Raw genomic sequence first — 18,808 nt, 5'->3', positions numbered from 1 at the left:
TCTTTTACTTTCCAAAGTCCAAGACCAGCACTATGAACAACCCTGGGTTTATCAGTGCCTACCTGTGTACAGTCGACCCTTATTTTTTCTTACATAAGATAATTAAAGTTATTACTTTTGATTTATTCTCGGAAGTGCTTTACTTAAATGTAGTACGGGAACAGATCAGCTGATATACAAGAGGTTGATAGCCTCCCTTGGTGGTGATGAACGTCTAACTGCAAACAGAACAAGTTCCAGCACGTTCACCTTTATTATAAACAAGATATGGATAAGGCTGGCAGGTATATAGCTCAATTTGAAAACAAAGGAATTCCACAAGAGAAGCTACGTAAAAGCAAAACTGCAGTGCAACAGTCTTTTTGTGTACCTTAATTCTTCATTGTTAGAGAGAGTAATAGCACTAGAAGAATTTCAAAATGTATGTAGAGATTGAACTCAAGGTCTATCTTTTCTCAAAATACTAGATGCCAGATTAGTATTCTTTGAAATCTGTAGGGTACCTAATTGAAGTACGGCATAACCAAAATTTAAGTCAGTCATTAGGACAGAGCTGTGTCAGATGGCATAGCTATAAAAAGAAAATCTGAAAAGCGTTTTCTCTGTTTACTTAAAAATATACAATTTTTAGACCATTGGAAATTCAGACATTAGCCCAGTATATGTGTTCACTGTGTTCCATGGGTCACAAAAGTGGACTTGTAACTGCTATCTAAACAGACATCAGAAGAGGTAACTGAAAGGCCACAAGCAGACTTCCTTTTTTTTTAAATAAACTGTTTCAATTTTCTAATAAAAAGCACCACAAAGTCCTAAGTGCTAAGAAAAGATGGAAAGAACTCAAGGAAGATGTAATCTGTCTGAAAAATAACTTCATTTTAGTTATTTTAACAACCTTAAAAGAGAGATTTTTCTAAGCAAGTATAGGCATGAACTGACAAGCTCATACAAGGTAAGTAATTCCCAGCATGTTCCTTCCTGGAGTTCAGTTACATACTTGTGAAAGAAAGCATGCAGAGAAAAAAAACAGTCTGCCACTCCTGTCCCTACCCCAAAAACAGGCTTATGTAATTCTGACTAAAATAGTCTGATACAGGTAAGTGAATAGATTAAGAATACAGTCTGCAGCTGCTGACTGGCTCTTCATCAAGTTGAAATCTTTACTTCTTTTCTGGTATGACTGCCATCATTACAGTCATCATTTCCACTGCTTGCACAGACAAGAGAACACAGAACAAGCAAATCTGCCCTTCCTTTAACTTACAGGTGAGTGGGCTTATTTTATCCAGATAAGTGCAGTGCTAAAAGATATCGTGTTCTTCAGAAAAAAGAGACATTAAGTTATTCTTGCCTGACTAAGAAGGCACTTGCCCAAGAACACTGTATTCACATATTTTAAAAACACAAAACTTGTTCTGTGTAGTAAATTAAGATTCTGCAGTGTGAAAAAAAACTAATTAACTTTGTCCACTCATTTCATAGAATGAATTGGAAATCTGCAAGAAAGATACACCTGTATTATATACACATGTATACAGCCAACAATACTTCTTCACAGAATCAGGGAATTGTCAGAATTGGAAGGGACCTCTAGAGATCATCTAGTCCAACTCTCTTGCTAAAGCAGGATCACCCACAGCACGCTACTCAGGGCTGCATCCAGGCGGGTTTTGAATGTCTCCAGAGAAGGGGACTCCACAACCTCCCTGGGTAGCCTGTCCCAGTGATCTGTCACCCTCATAGTAAAGAAGTTTTTCCTTTAACTTAAAAGGATAAAGTTAGTCAGATTGTGATTTGGTTCAAAAACAGTGCTGCACAAGCAAATAAATCCAACCAGACCCTGTAATGTTTGAGAGATTTTTGACAGAAAGTTGTTCTTCCTTTCTAACCAGCAACACTAGTCCTGGCAATTATTTTAGTCAGGGATTATTTATTTTTCACCTTGAAGAACATAACTTCCTTTTCCTTTTGTTTCCAGTAGCATTAAATCAAACTCGGGAATCACCCAACAGTAAAAGGATGCTAGAGTCCTATGTCTCAGTAGGGTAGAGATTTGGTCAGAAAGAACGAATGCATCCAGAAAACAAAGTCATACCTAGCCGAGGGAGAATATTCAATCATATACACTAAGAATACAGAAGTTAACAGGCAATGTACTATAAGTAACTTCACTGTTAGAGGCAGTGTCTAGCTCAAATATTCATTGAGAGACAGAACAGATTTTGTTGATTAGGGGTGCAAGTTCCCTCTCATCATACTTTTGTACTGCTGCTACTTAACAGCGTATTGGAAAATCCCCTATAGTCTACAAGGGAACATAGAGAATAACTAGATTGTATATGCATTAATGAGTAAGACACATAGAGCTTTTTCACCATAAAAGAGCGTAACGCTATCAACAATCCCATCTGGCACTGCTCAGAAGAGGCGTATTATTTTTATGTTAAGTATATTTACATGTACACAACATAAAAATTACTTAATTGAAGTTCAGAATTATCAACTGGCAGAACATCTCACACATCATTTGAGTCATCTGTTGGAAACAATAGAAGAATTTCAACTACAGTTGAACTCTTCACCTACAATTGAAGAACAGGGCTAGTCAAGGGAACATAGCCAGCTCCCTGAGCTGTAAATTAACTTCACTTTAGTTAGAAATACGAGTCGACAGTGGAACAGCAGAACAGGCAGATCCTGAAATAGATACTGGATTTGCTAGACCCCCTAAACAGCTGGCAGACAGAAGCTCTTGATGATACAACTATTTAGTCAGAAATGCTACAGCTACTTCAGATGGGTCTTTATTCTAATTTAGTCCTTCTATTTAGCCCATTTATTTGGTGTTGAGGGCTGCAGAGATACCCACTAGTGCTGGAACTTTGCCAATTTTTCATGGATTCTGAAGTTGAAAGCAAAAGCAAGCAATGCTAAAATGACTCAGAAATACAAAGAAATTGCTTGTTAACAAGTATTACATGCTTCAATTGTACTTCCTAGGGGAATCTGAAAACTTCTTAAGATTTGTATCATCTCCTCAGCTTTATTCACCTTGCACTAAAAATATTAAAGAAACAGTTTTAAAGTGGGACACTTCATAAATACTTGTATCTCCATTCTAACTTGGCACTCCATCTAAGTCTTTTGACCATATCTGCAGTTACAAACACGTGCAAAAAATTAATAACAAACAGAAAACTGGTTGCATACAGATAATCACAAATTAATCACTCATGGAAGCTCCAAACACAACTGGAAGCGACACGCAACTATTTTTCCTGCTACCTTGTATGTCATCATGGTTTTTTTTATCCTTCACTTCTTCAGCTGCATCCCTCTTGTACATAACGTACTGATGAAGGCATATACATAAAAGCTACTTCAGAGCTTTTCTGCGATTCATTCATGACTAAAGCTTCATTTCATAGAGAAGTAGCTTTGCTTGGTTCATGCTACTCCTAAAGCAAAAAGTTTAGAGAATGCAGACATTTCTTCTGGTCTAGTTTGCATATAAAAACATTGTTATCAAATCCAGTGGTAAAATATTAGAGCTGAAGTTTAACTCAGAGGGGCAGAGGGTGAAGGAAGGGCAGGCATAACATCTTAGAAAAAACACCTGACAGGGAGTGTCTTATTCCTTTACAGCTCTTTTCAGAGATGACAGTACACAACTGCATTGCAATCACAGACTATGCAAGTGTTTAAACAACAATAAAAAAGCAGGACTTGCTTCCTCTCTACAACGCACAATTAGATGTATACTGCAAGGAAACACTGAAGAAGTCTATATTATTCACAGAAATTCTCTCTGTGAAAGCACACAGGGTTCTCAAGTGTTCATAGCACACTCAGCTGTCAAACTCTGCACACAAGCCCAGCCATCTCCTGTGCCCTGTTCCCTCACACACCCTCAAACATTCACGACTCTAGAAACAGTATAAATACAGCAGTGAGAAAGTGCATCACTGTCACCTATTGTTCTCTACCAATCTGAGGTGAGAACACATACATCAAAAACATGCAATTCGTTAAGGTTTAGAATCCCACACCATTGTCTTTTAGCTAAAACTTTTTCACTGAGGCACATAAAACCTTTTCCGACCCATGTGTGGTTTTGGTGCATTTGCTTTAGCTTTACATATGGTCACTTCTGGTACTTCAAAACCAGGACAGTCGTTTCCCACTGACTGAGAAAAACTGTGTGATTTTAGTTCCTGTTAAGAGTCAACTACATTTTCAACATGCTCTAGGGAGAAAACAATGAAGTAATGACACAACTACACACATACTAAGAATGTCCTTCATATCCTTCCGTATGTGAAAGACATTATTTTCTCTTTTGTGAGGGTAGTTTAGTCTGTGACGTGTACTTTTTATTAAAATGAACATTACCACAAACACCACATTTACTGACCAATTTTCAGCTATGCGCTAAATATTCACTTTATTAAGTACAAATATCCCTGTCAAGTCTCAGCAGTAAAACCATGAGAGTATTGCTAGTCAGACTTAGTTTTCCATTACACTAACACCCTTACAAGAATCAAGATAAAGGTATAGTTTAAAAAACAACAAACCACCAAACTAGTGGCTACAGATACCCTTCATTTCCTCTTGCCCATCAGCTTTAACAACAAGGGCTAACACTGCTGTGCCATCAGTACTTTAGCAATTCTGTCCTGCAGTGGCATGGCAGAGGACATCGAGCCACAGCATCAGCCGGTATTTATGCATCAGTAATAGGATCTCACCATTTTAAAAGCAGAACACTGTAGCCCTTTTTGTTGAATTATTTTCAAATAGTTTCTAGAAGATCACAAACCATAACCTTCCTGAAACACAGGACCATTAGTGTTTAAAGAACACACTGTTTCTGTATGTAATCTATTGTTTGTTGAAATATACCCTTGCAGGATGTGGTGGTTTTCCTGTTGTTGTTTTGTAAATCTAAGTAGGCAAGGCAGGGGGTTGGAAGGAACAGTTTGGACTTACCACCCTGGTTGAACCCAGTCTTTACTGCCCAAGAATTGCTCTATAATTAGTCAATCACACATTTTCCAAACATTCTCATTAGGAATCTTGACAGAGGAAAGGGGGGAGTATAGTTTTAGGGATGATACCAGCAGCTCTTCTCTGAAAAAACCTGCAAAATTTCATCTCAGTTGTGACTATGAAAATAGCCTTATGAGCTGGTGCAGGTAACTAATTTTAATCAATTTTTAACTAAAAATAGATTTCATAGTATTATCTCACTCTTTTGCAAGCTGCTTAATAGCTAGAGATACAAAAACCTATTGGAATATATATTTTAATTCCAGAACCTTAAAGGCTTTGGCTCTATCATTTTCAATTGCCATGACAGAGTCCTGAGCTTAAGCAATTAATTGCTACCCATGATACCAGCACAATTGTTTTAAATAGGTGGGTGAAGTAACCTGGAAATACTGTTCATTGCTCGCATTAGACAGTATTGAAGTAATCTAAAAACCAGCAGATGGCCAGTGACTGAAATTCTCTCTCATTCAGGTAAATGGCCTATTTCAACATGAGGAGTTAAGACACTGCACATTTTTTTAGCTAACTAATGACTGAGCAAGCTAGAATTAAGAGGTTGAGGTATAAACTACTAAAATGATCCTTTTTGAAGTAAAAGGCAAACCGACTTCTCTGTTCTCCTCTCCTGTCTATGCCTGTCTTCAGTGAAAAAGCGTACTTAGGTTCATGTACCTCTGTTCAGGTTTATCGTCACTGTTTGTGACGGGTTGACCATGGTTGGATGCCAGGTGCCCACCAAGCTGCTCTATCACTCACCTCCACAGCTGGACAGGAGAGAGTAAATATAACAAACAGCTCATGGATTGAGATTAGGACAGGGAGATCACTCACTGGTTACCATCATGGGCAAAACAGACTTCACTTGGGGGAAAAAAAAGGGTAATAAGAAATAAAACCAAATCTTAAAAACATTATCTCCCCACTCTTCCCCTTCATCCTGGACTTAAGCTTACTCCTGATTTTCCCTACTTCCTAACCCCCAGCAGCACAGAGGGATGGGGAATGGGGGTTGCAATCAATTCATCATGTTATCTCTGCAGTTCCTTCCCCCTTGGGGGGAGGACTCCTCACACTCTTCCCCTGCTCCAGTGTGGGGTCCCACCCATGGCAGACAGTCCTCCACAAAATTCTCCAATGCGAGTTCTTCCCATGGGCTACAGTTCTTCACAGAACTGCTCCAGCATGGAGCCTGCCAGCAAACCTGCTCCACTGTGGGCTCCTCTCTCCATCAGTCCTGCCAGTAGCCTAGCTCCAGAGCAGGTTTCCCATGGGGTCACAGTCTGCTTCAGGCATCCATCTGTTCCAGCATGGGGTCCTTCACAGGCTGCAGGTGGATATCTGCTCCCCAATTAACCTCCATGGCCTGCAGAGACACAGCCTGCCTCACCATGGTCCTCATCACAGGCTGCAGGAGAATATCTGCTCTGGCACCTGAAACAGTTCCTCACCCTTCTTCTTCACTGACCTTGGTGTCTGCAGAACTGTTTCTCTCACATATTCTCACTTCTGGTTGCAGCTGTGCAATTTTCTTTTTCCCCTTTCCTAAATATATTATCCCAGAGGCTACCGCCATGGCTGGTGAGCTTGGCCTTGGCCAGCTGTGTGTCCACCTTGGAGCTGGCTGGCATTGGCTCTATGAGACACAGGGGAAGTTTCCAGAAAATTCTCACAGAAACCACCCCCGTAGCCCCTTCCCCACTACCAAAACCTTTGCCATGCAGTGTGTTACATATTGGACTCTAACAGCATCGCTGCTGAACACAGAAGAAGCAAGAGAGACTACATTCAAGTTTACAACTGCAAGTAACATGAAGACAGAGGCAATCCAGTGTCATAGCTTTTTAAGACTGAACTACTATTCTGCTCCCCACGCTTGAATTTACAATCACGGTGCTGCCCACAGGCCTACAGTTTAGTACTCCTGCAGAGCTAACTACTGACCTAAATCAAGTGCTAAGTAATGAAGAAGCAGAAAATAAAAGTTAGAATGTTAGAAGTTGCTGTTGTTTTTTGTTTTTTTTTAATAAGCTTACTAAGCAAGAAAACATGTTATTAATTAATTTTTCAGTCAGGAAATACTGACATCTAACACTACCATAGATTACTTTGCTCCCATAAAGATATGCTCAGTCATGCCCACGTGCAAGCAGCAACAAACATGACCTTCAGTCAGCAGTCTCAGTCTTCCAATAGTAAGTGCTCCTTAATAAAAAGTTCCCCTTTGAGCCCACTCTTTAGGGGCAAGACACACTAGCATATAATAGATACCAGAAAGATAAAATTGCTCTGTCTCATTAGCACTACTTACACAGAAACATTCCACAATCTAGGTCCACGTATTCAGGCCCTTCTCATACTTTCAAGTGGGATGCTCAAATACCTTAGTGGTTCTAGACCTCTGCTGCTTACCTGCTGTACAGAACACTTATCTTATGCTCCTGCTGTCTTACTCCCTGGAGTTAGTTCACAGCAATGTTGAACAATGTCCACAGAGAGAGAATTACTATGGTGACATGCTATGAACATGAAAGAAATGAAATAATAACCAGTACAAACCTTAAGGATTTTCTCTGACATGAAATTAAGTGCAGCTAATATTTCTTCTAGTCTTGCATGAGAGAAAGCAAACATGTCAAATGTATAGGAGATTTTTAAAGGGTGAAAAATGGGAAGCAAATAGATCACCTGAAATAAGGAAAAAGTAGTACAACACTCATCCACAACCACTGTTCTACCCCCCTACACAACAATTTCATATTTGACCATGTATGGCAGAAAAGTTACAGGCCCTCAAACTATTACAAAATATTGGGCTTTCTTTGCACAATAGCAGCCAAAAGGACAGTACACTGCAGGAAATTCAGATGGAACTGAACAGCCCAATAATTCTAGAACAACAATCACCTTTCCTCCAATGATTAGTTTTGTGACTTTGCTTGTGTTGCATGTCATAAGTGTGAAGGTAAGAAGTGCTCTGTATGAATCCAACACGATATGAATGAAAATTAACTGGATTTACTAAGCCCAAGACACACCTAGTCAGCAACTTTATAGACTCCCCACCCAACGTATTCTTATCCAGCTGCAGAACATTCAAAGGCAATCACATTAACTGCAGCCCTAAACACATTCTGATGTTTTTCTGGACAGCCACAGACATGTGAAATAAACACATTACATTAAACAGAAGCTTTGGACACAATCTTTATGTTAGCTCTATGTATAGATAACATGATGGCAGACTTCATTTATGACCAAAGAAAACTGCACAGAACACGACAAATTAATACAGTTCAACCACAGATGAGAAACACCTGAAGTTCAGAATAATATTCAGAAAGCAACCAACAAGGCACGAAACAAAGCTGATGTGCTTTTAGGGTTATTTTCTGTTCAGATAAAAACCTCTCTCAGTAACTCTCCCATTTTAGGAAGTCCTTTATCTGTTAAAAAGTAATCTCTTCAATAGGTTAGATATCATGGGTTCTCCACTGTAAGAAATGTACAAAAATAATTCTTTTTGGCTCTTCATTCCTATGGCTGTGAACTCTATCTTTTCTCTAAAAGAGTTTTGTTTGCTGTTTTGTTTATATTTGTCATGCTGTATGAAGCAATCCTTTTCTACAAACAATGAGGCATGAGCTAATGTATTTATTATCCCCAGTATCACTGTGTTTTCTTTGTGTTACATCCTTCAAGAAAAATCAGGTTATTTTCTTCCCCCAGGACACAGTCAAGTTTCCAGTGTTGGACACCACAGTCAGAAACAGTGCTGGTTTTAAGAGTTTTTTAAAGGAATTTTTAAAAACACCTTTATCAACACTGTTTCACTTATTTTCCTGTCTCTTCAACAATCTGCATAAGGTGAGTAACGCCTTATCCCCTTATTATGCTGTATTCTACAAAATGTGATTTAGGAAACTCTTTATACCTTGTCAGCAGAGTTCAGCCTTTGTGTAAAACATCAGGTAACAAATAAGAAACATACTGCTGACTACATGTCATATATGATTCTTCAAAGGTATACTCACTGTTACTCCATTCAGTCCAGCTATTTCGCCTTGGATAAAGGCAGAAATCCTTCTCTCCTCCATAGGTCCAGAAATAGCAGAGCAATGAGCCTGCAATTGTAAAGTGACTAGCATCAGGTAGCGCTCATTTACAAAAAAGGAACTGGTATGCATGCTAAAAAGAATTGTGTTTGGTTTATTTATTTAATTAATGCTATCTCTTCATGATCTTTCTGAATCATGTCCATGCAGTGGCAGACCCAGAGGTACTGCATATAGTGCTTTCAAATCATTTGTCACAAACCAGCAATGAAGTAGAACTCTAGAAACAGAATTGACATCCAATAGTTTCTTCAAAGGCTGACTTAATCTCTAACTCGTCAGCAAAATTACCAAAACTGATGATAATGTGGATGCAGTATTAGCAGTTTGTCAACCTGTTATGGACTACAGGACTGAGCAACATAATTCAGTTGAAATTAAATTGAAACAAAACCAAAGCTAGTCTGCAATTACATAGCTTTCCATTTGAAAAATCAAAACCTGCATAAGATAATTTTTGCCATAGTAAAATGTTACAGATAGCCTCTATGTATAATACATATATATTTGCATAAGGTTTACTCTGTTTATTTTGAAAGCTCAAAATTTCCTTGTTCACTCCCCCCTTCCTCCTTATGGGAAAGCAAGATCTGCCAAAGACTCCAAACAAAAAGTACACTAAACTTTTGGTCCTTGAACATATAAACTGGGAAGATTATAATAACATTTTTCACCTATGTCAGCGATTTTAAAGCTATAAATTTTAAAATCATAAGCCAAATACGATCCTATGATTTTTTAAGATAACTATAACAATACCAGCACAACCAGTAACAAAAGGAGATCTGAACAGCCATGAAGATATAAATCTAATTTCTTGTCAGCATAGTTGAAAGGAAGTATTGGGTTTTTTTCATTAACAGAACTCAAGAATAGTTCTTCTTGAAAACATGCATTTCTACTTGACACAACTAAGTAAATTCCCTGTGCTACATATACAAAAAAAAGTGGAATGCAGCTCTTCATGGTAAAATACTATATTTTAATACAAGGTGTGTACCTAACAGCAAATTATGTAGAGAGTACATTTAGGAAAAGTTGTGCTTAAGTAGCAGTGAAAGTATCACTATTTTTATTTAATGATACTTTATTACATTACCAAGAATTGCAGGAAAATCAGAGCCAACCCTAAGTATTTTTAGGTGCAGACTGCAAAACAGTTTTACAGACCTCAGGCCAGTAGGTATTTCTCACATAACCAATCCATACAACTTTCAAAAGAACCAGCAAGCTGATTCTCCAATATTAACCTCAATCTCAATATACAAGTCTCTGACATGTTAACTGTATCAAAAATCATCTTATAGCTGTAAAATACACTAGGGGACACAGAAAACTAGAGCCATCAGCCTCTTTATGCAAATATGTAGCAAGCTGAGGGTGGGAGAAGGAATAAGGGAAAGACAAGCAAGAAAAAAAGCACTACAACCTTTTCCTTACTTAAGTCACACCTTCATCACCCACCTCTGCACACTCCCTCCCTGCCATTAGTATAAGATGACCAATTCACAAACAAAGATTCATCTACTGGGTTAACATGGACATGATTTGGTAAAGGAACAGTGAGGCCCTATGTGACAAGGGACCAGAAACTGCCCCATGCCAGACAGAAAAAGATGAGCCCACCAGTGAAATTGGTAGTGCCTCTGTAAAAATATGTTGCAGAAAAGATTCACAGATTGAAAAAAAGAAAAAAAAAAAAAAAAAAAAGCTGATCAGTAATTGGTGAAGAAAGTGCACTTGAGAAACAATATTGCAAACAGCAAGGCCAGCAAAGAAGGCAATGTGGAGGGTGTGTGCCCTGAAAGTATTTTCAGCCAGTGGAGAGAAGCCCACACAGAAGCAAGTTTTCTGGCGGAAAACCTGCCAGTGCAGGAGCCACACTGGAGCAGGTTTATCCTGAAAGACTGTAGCTTGCTGAGAGGATCCACACTGGACCAATTTGTGAAGGAAAGTGCACGGCTTTCTCATTATAATTACGCATCACGCAGGTACTTCCTTATGTTTAACTCTTCATTCTCTAGGTGACACATAAAAAACACAACTATCAGACACAAAGGTTACATAAGAAACCACATTACAATGCACACTATGCCACTAAGTAAATCTGCAGGAAAAAGGCTCTCTTCTGAAAACTGAGAGGATATAAAACACAAAGCAGAATGATAAAGATGACAATGATAGCTTAAACATGGTATTACACCTTAGAGGTGCAGTTCTTAAAAATCCCTACAGGCTGCTCTGTAACAAACTCCACAGAGTTTAACCTTTTAAAAACCAAAAAAACCAAGAACTTAAAAAACCACCAAACACACACAACTATCAAAACATTTGTGACCAAGATGCTAAAAACAAAATTCTCAACTCACCCAAGGAATGGAGCACAACACACAAGATTTTTTTTTTTTTTTTTGTAGCATGTACAAGCCCGATCTCAGTTGTCTATTTGATTTGGTTAACAAAATTTACTACTTCCATATATTTCCTAAAAGTCATACTAAAGAAGCTGACAGTATGTGTGTGTATATATATATATATATACACACACACAAACATTATTTCCTTAGTAACCACTACATCAGGATGACTTCTCTAATCGAATTCTGTTTGTCCCTCTTTATTAACACTGCTGTCCTTGGGAAAACCCTATTCCTAACTGTGTACAGGTGAACCCACTGAGACTGTGAGCACTGCCTTCACAATCTAAATTTCTACCACATGCTTCATCAGGTGTGGCACCATCAGCAAACAATCACACAGTACTATTTTTTCCCCTGTTGGAGAAGCAAAGGGGAAATAGAGAATACATTTCTTCACTGCTCTCCACTGCAGTTATATGAACCACAACCTAAAAAACAGTTTTATCCCTTAACAGGAAATCTAAAAAAGCATGAACTTCTGACTTGATATGGCTTATTACAATGGAAGCAGGTATAAAAAGCCAAGACACAGATGTATACCAAGTCTTGTCAAAATTGTTTTAACAGTGAGAATTTTCACACTGATTAAGAACCCTTCATTCTTTGCTATCAACAGGGGAATTCTCAAAATTAATAGAAACACCAGCCAGTCTTATAACAGGACACTGATATTTAAGCTATGGCTATCACTGCCAAACACCTGAACTCCTCTCTTTATTAGCTTGTGGCCTACAGTGTGTTTCTGCAAAAAACAAAAAAACCACAAGAATCTTACATTATGTACCCTCTCACAGATAGTGCTCTGCAAGATTATTATCCAAATATTATTAAATCATCCTCCTCTAACACTGTAAGGTACTGTTGTATCTCCAGGCTATTAATTTCTTTATGTAAGTAATCAAGTGGCTTCTGCTTCAGTAGATAGTGCTTGTACCATAGTACACTTACTGTAGGACAGTTGTTTTACACTCACTTTTGAAGAGAGTCACTTTTGTATTCAATGAGAATGTATTATGATTAAACAAAATCAAAGGCTATTATTTGAGCTCACAGTGGGTATTTTGTAATAGTTACACATAAGAATATTGATGTTAACAGTTTTTAGTCCCCATTTAGTACAAAAATGAGTTCTCAAGTATTGCACTTTACCAACAAAATATCTTGTGTATGCTAAGATTTCTCTCATGGAAAAAAAGCAGCTTTGCAGAAAGTACACTGTAAATATGTCATATTTAATTCCATTTTCATGTGTCTTTAAGGACTAAGTTATTTCTTCATGAACATGCAACAGAAAAAGAAGAACTTTCTGTACAGTGAGATGTTAGCATCTATATTGTTACATAAGGGAAGTATCAACTGTTTATCTAAACTGTCACTAAGGACACAAAATAATTTTATTAAGTTTTTTAGATGTATTCACCTTCTCAGTAATACATACTATTCATATCATCAAGTTAGATACCAAGCTCCACAAAAATTGCAAAATTCGCAATTACAATCACAGCTCATTTGCTGTGGTTATGCAACAGACTTGCTTAGCAGAGAATAATGCAAATGTTTACCTGTGTTGATCATGTGGATTACCACTTGTTCTTAAGAGAAAGCAAAACGAGAAAGCACATGAAAAACTGGCATGCCAAATAACTAAAAAGTCACTCAGAGAGGGTTGGTCAGTATATACAGTGTGACCAATTCAGTGATCAACTGATAACTACCATGGATCTTTTTCAGACCTTCAGCTAGGTGACCAGCTGGACACTCTAATTTAATTCTTTCCAAATGAGACAATTTAAAAAATTCACCCTGGAAGTAAGCAAGGAAGGTATTTCAGTCTGTAGGGGCTTCACTTCAAGCACTTCAGACTATTTGGGTTTGCTACACTTTATGCACCATGAGAAAAAAGCCTATATATAAAGAGCTATGTACCACACAGGAGCTGGTGTGTGGTCCTGTGGTCACACTGCTAATAGAAACCTCCAGAATTTTTAAGTTTCTTGCACTGAACAAGTTCAAAACATTAATGCTAAGCCACAAACATCTTCCAAAGAAGTTTCATTTTTATGAACCTGTGACTATATTTACAGAATGTTGACAAATTAATCTGAAATAATTTCTTTCCTTACTCAGTACTGGGCTTTCCTTACTCAGTACTGGGCTTTCCTTGAGAAAACATTTACTGTCAGATAAAGTTATCAACAAAGACAACTTTTCCAAAAATAAATTGCCGTGTGACGGATATCCATCAACATGTATGGTGACATTTTAAAGCAGTGTGTTACTCCTACAATCTACTCTCTGTCCATGCACTTGTCCAGCCACTGGCCAGCATAAACTGAAATACAGCAGCAATTTGCTGTGATTTCACACACTGTTTTGGGGTGTGAGGTGGGATTCTTTTAGCTTTTGGTACTATTCAGAGACTGAATACACTGTTGGCTTTAAGAGTATATCAGGGAACACTGAAAACACATTTTTCAAGTCCCCAGTTAGACTTAGTAATTGTTGACTCTTAACAAAGAATTATGGATGGTAAAATAGGATTAAAGAGTTAGAGTTTCTTTACAAATTACTGAAAAACACCTTTAGGAAAAGCACAATAGTATTTCTGAATAAAACACCACCATACTTTTTGAAAAAAAAAAAAAAATGAACATAAGTGGAAGTAGCTACAGCTCATTTAAGAGCTCTCATGTGGAGTTACCATGTTTTCAGCATTTCCTGTGGGATTAAGAATTTGAGGATTTCTTCCACCAATACAGACTAGCTAGAACATTAAAGAAGAAATTTTTTTACAATGCTATACCATATGTAAAACATGCACTTGTCTTCTTAGTCCTCAAGCAGCGGCTGTAGGAAAGAGGGTATCTGAGTACTGAAATCAACACGGAGGATCAATATAAAGACATTGCTTTAGAGAAAGAAAATCCCAAGAACACAAGAACTTGCCATTCCTTCATACAATACTGCAGGCATACAGTCTAGCAGAGGTGACATGCAGGGGAACAGCTGCTTGGAAGTGCAGAAGATGCACTGAGAGGATTACTACTGTCATATTCCAAGAGTTTCTTGGAAATTACCTTTCCTCAGATGCTCTGAAATTGTCCAGGTGAACAACCTCTCCAGTGCAAGCTGAACATAGCTTAGAAACAAATTTCAGGAAAAAAAGTACACATCTAAATAGGACAAATTACTTCCTTGCACTGAGAAAGCAGCTGGCCCATCTAACATCTTGTTTACATTCCCCAAGCCTTTTTTTTCCCCACATTTCTCCCAAGCACATTCGCTTTGGTACTCAGCACAGGCAAACTGACACCTGTGCATATGGGAAACACTATGTGTATCACACTGTCTTTCATAAGGCCCATTAGAATTTCTGAACCACAAATGTCTAAAATAATTATTTACTGAACTGTGTAAAGCTGAACAGAACTACACTTACACCAACTGTCCTCAGCCCTGCTGCAGGTTCTGTGAGTTCAGCTCCCTGATACATTGGAAGAAAAAAAAAAAAAAAAGAAAAAAAGAAGAAACAAGCCACACCTTTGTTTGTACCTTAGAAAACCCATCTTAGAAATTTTGACTCATCACTGAAACTGTGGAAACCGACCCTTTTTTATTTTACAAACATATAACAAACCTAGGGGGTATTATTTAATCATAGCACAAGTCACATTTTAGTCCCTTGCAGCTGTCTCTCTTTTTCTGTTAAGTGGTACTTAGCCACGATGTGCATGTAGGTGCATAAAGGAGGTCCTGATGCTCTTCACTAATATTGTCTCATCCTTTACGTGGACACTGTGTGGCAAACTTTTTATAAACCAGAGTCTTCACTCTCTGATTCCGCTGTAGAAGCTGAGATTCCACTTCACCCAGCTACCAAACATCTTTTCGAATAATCCTTCACTAAAGCTAAAAATGCTCCAGGCAAGCAAAAAGTTTGCTGCAGCTGGGCTTCTAGACTGCAGAGCTACTGCTGTCCCTTCCTTGCCCTGTAAATTTGAATGATCAGAACACCAGAAAAGCAGGTGAGCTTCCAAAGTCATCTAATAGTCTTCTTCTAAAGGGTTGCATTCTAGAGAAATTTTCCTTGTGTTACACGCTAAACAGAGGTAAGATAAAACACCTTATTTTAAACAGACATACAAGATACACCACCAGGGTTGATAAAACCAGTCACACTACAGAGAGGGAGGAGACTTCCTTTTACTCACCCATTAATCAGCTGCGGTTAAGCCGAGATCGCCCTGCCACTATTTCACCACTACCCAGGAAGCAGTCGCCCAGGTTGCTCCCAGCGGAGTCCCAGCTCCAGCCCCGTCCCTCCAGCCCCCCGGGGGAGCGGCGGGGGACACGTGGCAGCGGCCGCGCCATGCGGCTGTGCGAGAGGAGCCCCGCACCGGCGCGGCGCCGCTGCGCGCTGCTGCTCGGCTCCCTGCTGCTGGTGGTCGCCGTGGCCCTGCGCAGCGTCACTCGGCCCTGCCCCGACGCCCACCTGGACACCGCCCACCCCCGCTGCCGCCGGCGTCTCTACCAGGCGCTGGAGCTCTCCCCCAGCCGGAAGATCAACTGCTCCGGCATCGTCCGCGGAGAGGAGAAAGCCATCCAGGAGGCCCAGCTCAGCAACCTAGAGGTAGGGAATAAGAAAGTTGCCCTGACACCTGGAGACTACCTGAACATGACGAAGGACTGCAGCAACTTCAAGGAGACCCGGCGGTTCATTGAGTTCCCGCTGAGCCAGGAGGAGGCAGAGTTCCCCATCGCCTACTCCATGGTCATCCACAACAAAATCGAGATGTTCGAGCGGCTTCTGCGGTCCATCTACACTCCACAGAACGTCTACTGTGTCCACATGGACAGCAAATCCCCGGCTGATTTCCAGGAGGCTGTGCGGGCCATCGCCGCCTGCTTCCCCAATGTCTTTGTGGCTAGCCGCCTGGAAAGGGTGGTCTACGCCTCCTGGTCTCGGCTGCAGGCTGACCTGAACTGCATGCAGGACCTGTTGCAGAGCCCCGTGCCATGGCGCTATGTCCTCAACACCTGCGGCACCGATTTCCCCATCAAGACCAATGCCGAGATTGTCCGTGCCCTGAAGGTGCTGCAGGGGCAGAACAGCATGGAGTCCGAGAAGCCCTCGGCTCTCAAGCGGGAACGCTGGCGCTACCATCACGAAGTGGGGGAGTCCATCTCCCGGACAGCCACGGAGAAACTGCCACCACCCCACAACTCCCCCATGTTCACAGGCAGCGCGTACATCGTGGTCACGCGGGCCTTCGTGCAGCACATCTTTGAGAACCCCACGGCGCAGAAGTTCCTCGAGTGGGCCAAGGACACCTACAGCCCCGACGAGCACGTCTGGGCCACCCTCAACCGCATGCCCGGCGTGCCGGGTGCCATGCCCCAGAATGAGAAGTTCCAGCTCTCCGACATGAACGCCCTGCCCCGCGTGGTCAAGTGGCAGTACCTGGAGGGGGACACCAGCAAGGGCGCGCCCTACCCGCCCTGCACCGGCCGGCACCAGCGCGCCGTCTGCATCTACGGGGCGGGCGACGTGCCCTGGCTGCTCCGGCAGCACCACCTCTTGGCCAACAAGTTCGACCCCTTGGTGGACGATGCCGCCATCCAGTGTCTCGAGCAGCAGCTGCGACACACGGCCCTCTACGGCCGGGGACTCTGAGGGAGAAGCTGCGGAGACCCTCGCCAGCACCTGCCGCCTTCCGTGGGCCAGTCCAGCCGCGGTGCCTCGGGGACAGCGGGAGGTGCTGGAGACGTGAGGCGAGACGGGAGCCGGCGCCGTATCCGCGCTGGCGGAGGGGTGGTTTCCGCGCCGCGGACCCTGAGGCGAAGCCCCTTCCCCTGAGGAGAAGCGGCCGCGCGCAGCGGGCAGTGCCGCGCGCCGATAACGGCCGGGCGCGCGAGGCTGGAGGGGGCTGCGCGCGGGAAGGAAGGGCGGGAAGGCCCCGCGGCCCGGGCGGCGGGATTCTCCTCAGAGCAGCTTCCTTACAGAGCCTCTTGAGCAACGGAGGGCAGTGGGTTCTCCATGGCCCTTCTACAGGCTGCTGGCAAATGTCACCTCAGGGCTTCCTGCCGCAGGCAGGCAGGGGCAGGTCGCGCACCGCTGCGCCTCCACGTCCTGCTCCAAGCGGAGCTGAAATTATAATTAATTTGCTTTACAAAGCACCTGGCAGGCCACCTGCGCCTGGCACCTGCCGCGCTGCCCAGCTTAACACCTGGGTGCTGCTTTTGTTTGACTTTAAAGTTCAATTTCCATCAATAGCCATTCCACCCCCGACCCCCCATAAAAATCCCTCAATAAAATCAAACATAATAAAATAGATGACTCATCCGTATTATCTATCCTGTAGTCCTCTGAGGAGAACTAATTGTGCTCCTAGGCAGAGCCCTTAAAGCAATTAACCCCCCTGCACCCACTTCACCTGTAACACAGGGAGAGGGATGCTTATGTATTTAATGCGTGTGCAAACCTACGTTTTTCTAACATCTTCCTCTGCCCCTTCGCCCAGAAAAAAACATTTTTGTGAGGAGTGGTCTCAGTGCTGCAACTGGCATGTCCAGTAGTGCATGTGGCCTTTTAGATTAAAAAAAACCAATCATCCAACAGACTGTTTTCTTACGTTTCTAGAAGCTTAAAGGATTCGGGAAGTTCTGTATTGCACCCACATCTTTTTTTCCCACCTTCTTGCATTAAATCCAGCTGCTTTCCATGGACCCAACAGCTTTAATGCTGAAGGATTAATTCAGTTGTCTTTGTACTACCAAAAATAATCAAGTAACTTTTCTGTCAGTAAACACCTTCACCTTTAGAATTAAAGTTCTGTGGTGGTGAAGTAGCATCTGAAGCCATTCAATAGCACCAGGCTACATTTACATGAAGTTATTACTGCAGTCCCATAGATCTTTAAAGCATTGATTTAAATAGGATGGGAAGATGAAACAACTGATTCAGAAGGCGGGTCATTGCAATTTTGTTAGACATTTTAAAATTAACTTGGTTGTAAAATGTTTTCCGGGTTTTTTTAAATGCATGGTGCAATCATTATAGGCAAAACCCCTATACTGGCAAGAAAAGCTCTCAAACAAATACCCAACATGTCATTGAGCCTTTGTTTATTCAAAAAGAGCAAATAAAGCAATATTATTGCTGGTCCCAGTGAAAAACTTCTTCCGACTTGTGTAAACAGACAGCTGGTACAAGATTAAAGC

General features: G+C 41.1%; 1 protein-coding gene across 1 annotated transcript; it reads left to right on the top strand.

Moving 5' to 3' along the window:
- The first annotated feature begins 15,956 nt into the window (after positions 1-15,956).
- Positions 15,957-17,261, top strand: GCNT3 (glucosaminyl (N-acetyl) transferase 3, mucin type). The gene has a single exon (XM_051628346.1). It carries the CDS (start codon positions 15,957-15,959, stop codon positions 17,259-17,261), a length of 1,305 nt encoding a protein of 434 aa, XP_051484306.1.
- The last annotated feature ends 1,547 nt before the right edge of the window (positions 17,262-18,808 follow it).

The sequence above is a fragment of the Apus apus genome, chromosome 10, assembly GCF_020740795.1.
Source record: "Apus apus isolate bApuApu2 chromosome 10, bApuApu2.pri.cur, whole genome shotgun sequence".
Taxonomy (NCBI): domain Eukaryota; kingdom Metazoa; phylum Chordata; class Aves; order Apodiformes; family Apodidae; genus Apus; species Apus apus.
This window is presented reverse-complemented; position numbering and strand designations above follow the sequence as displayed.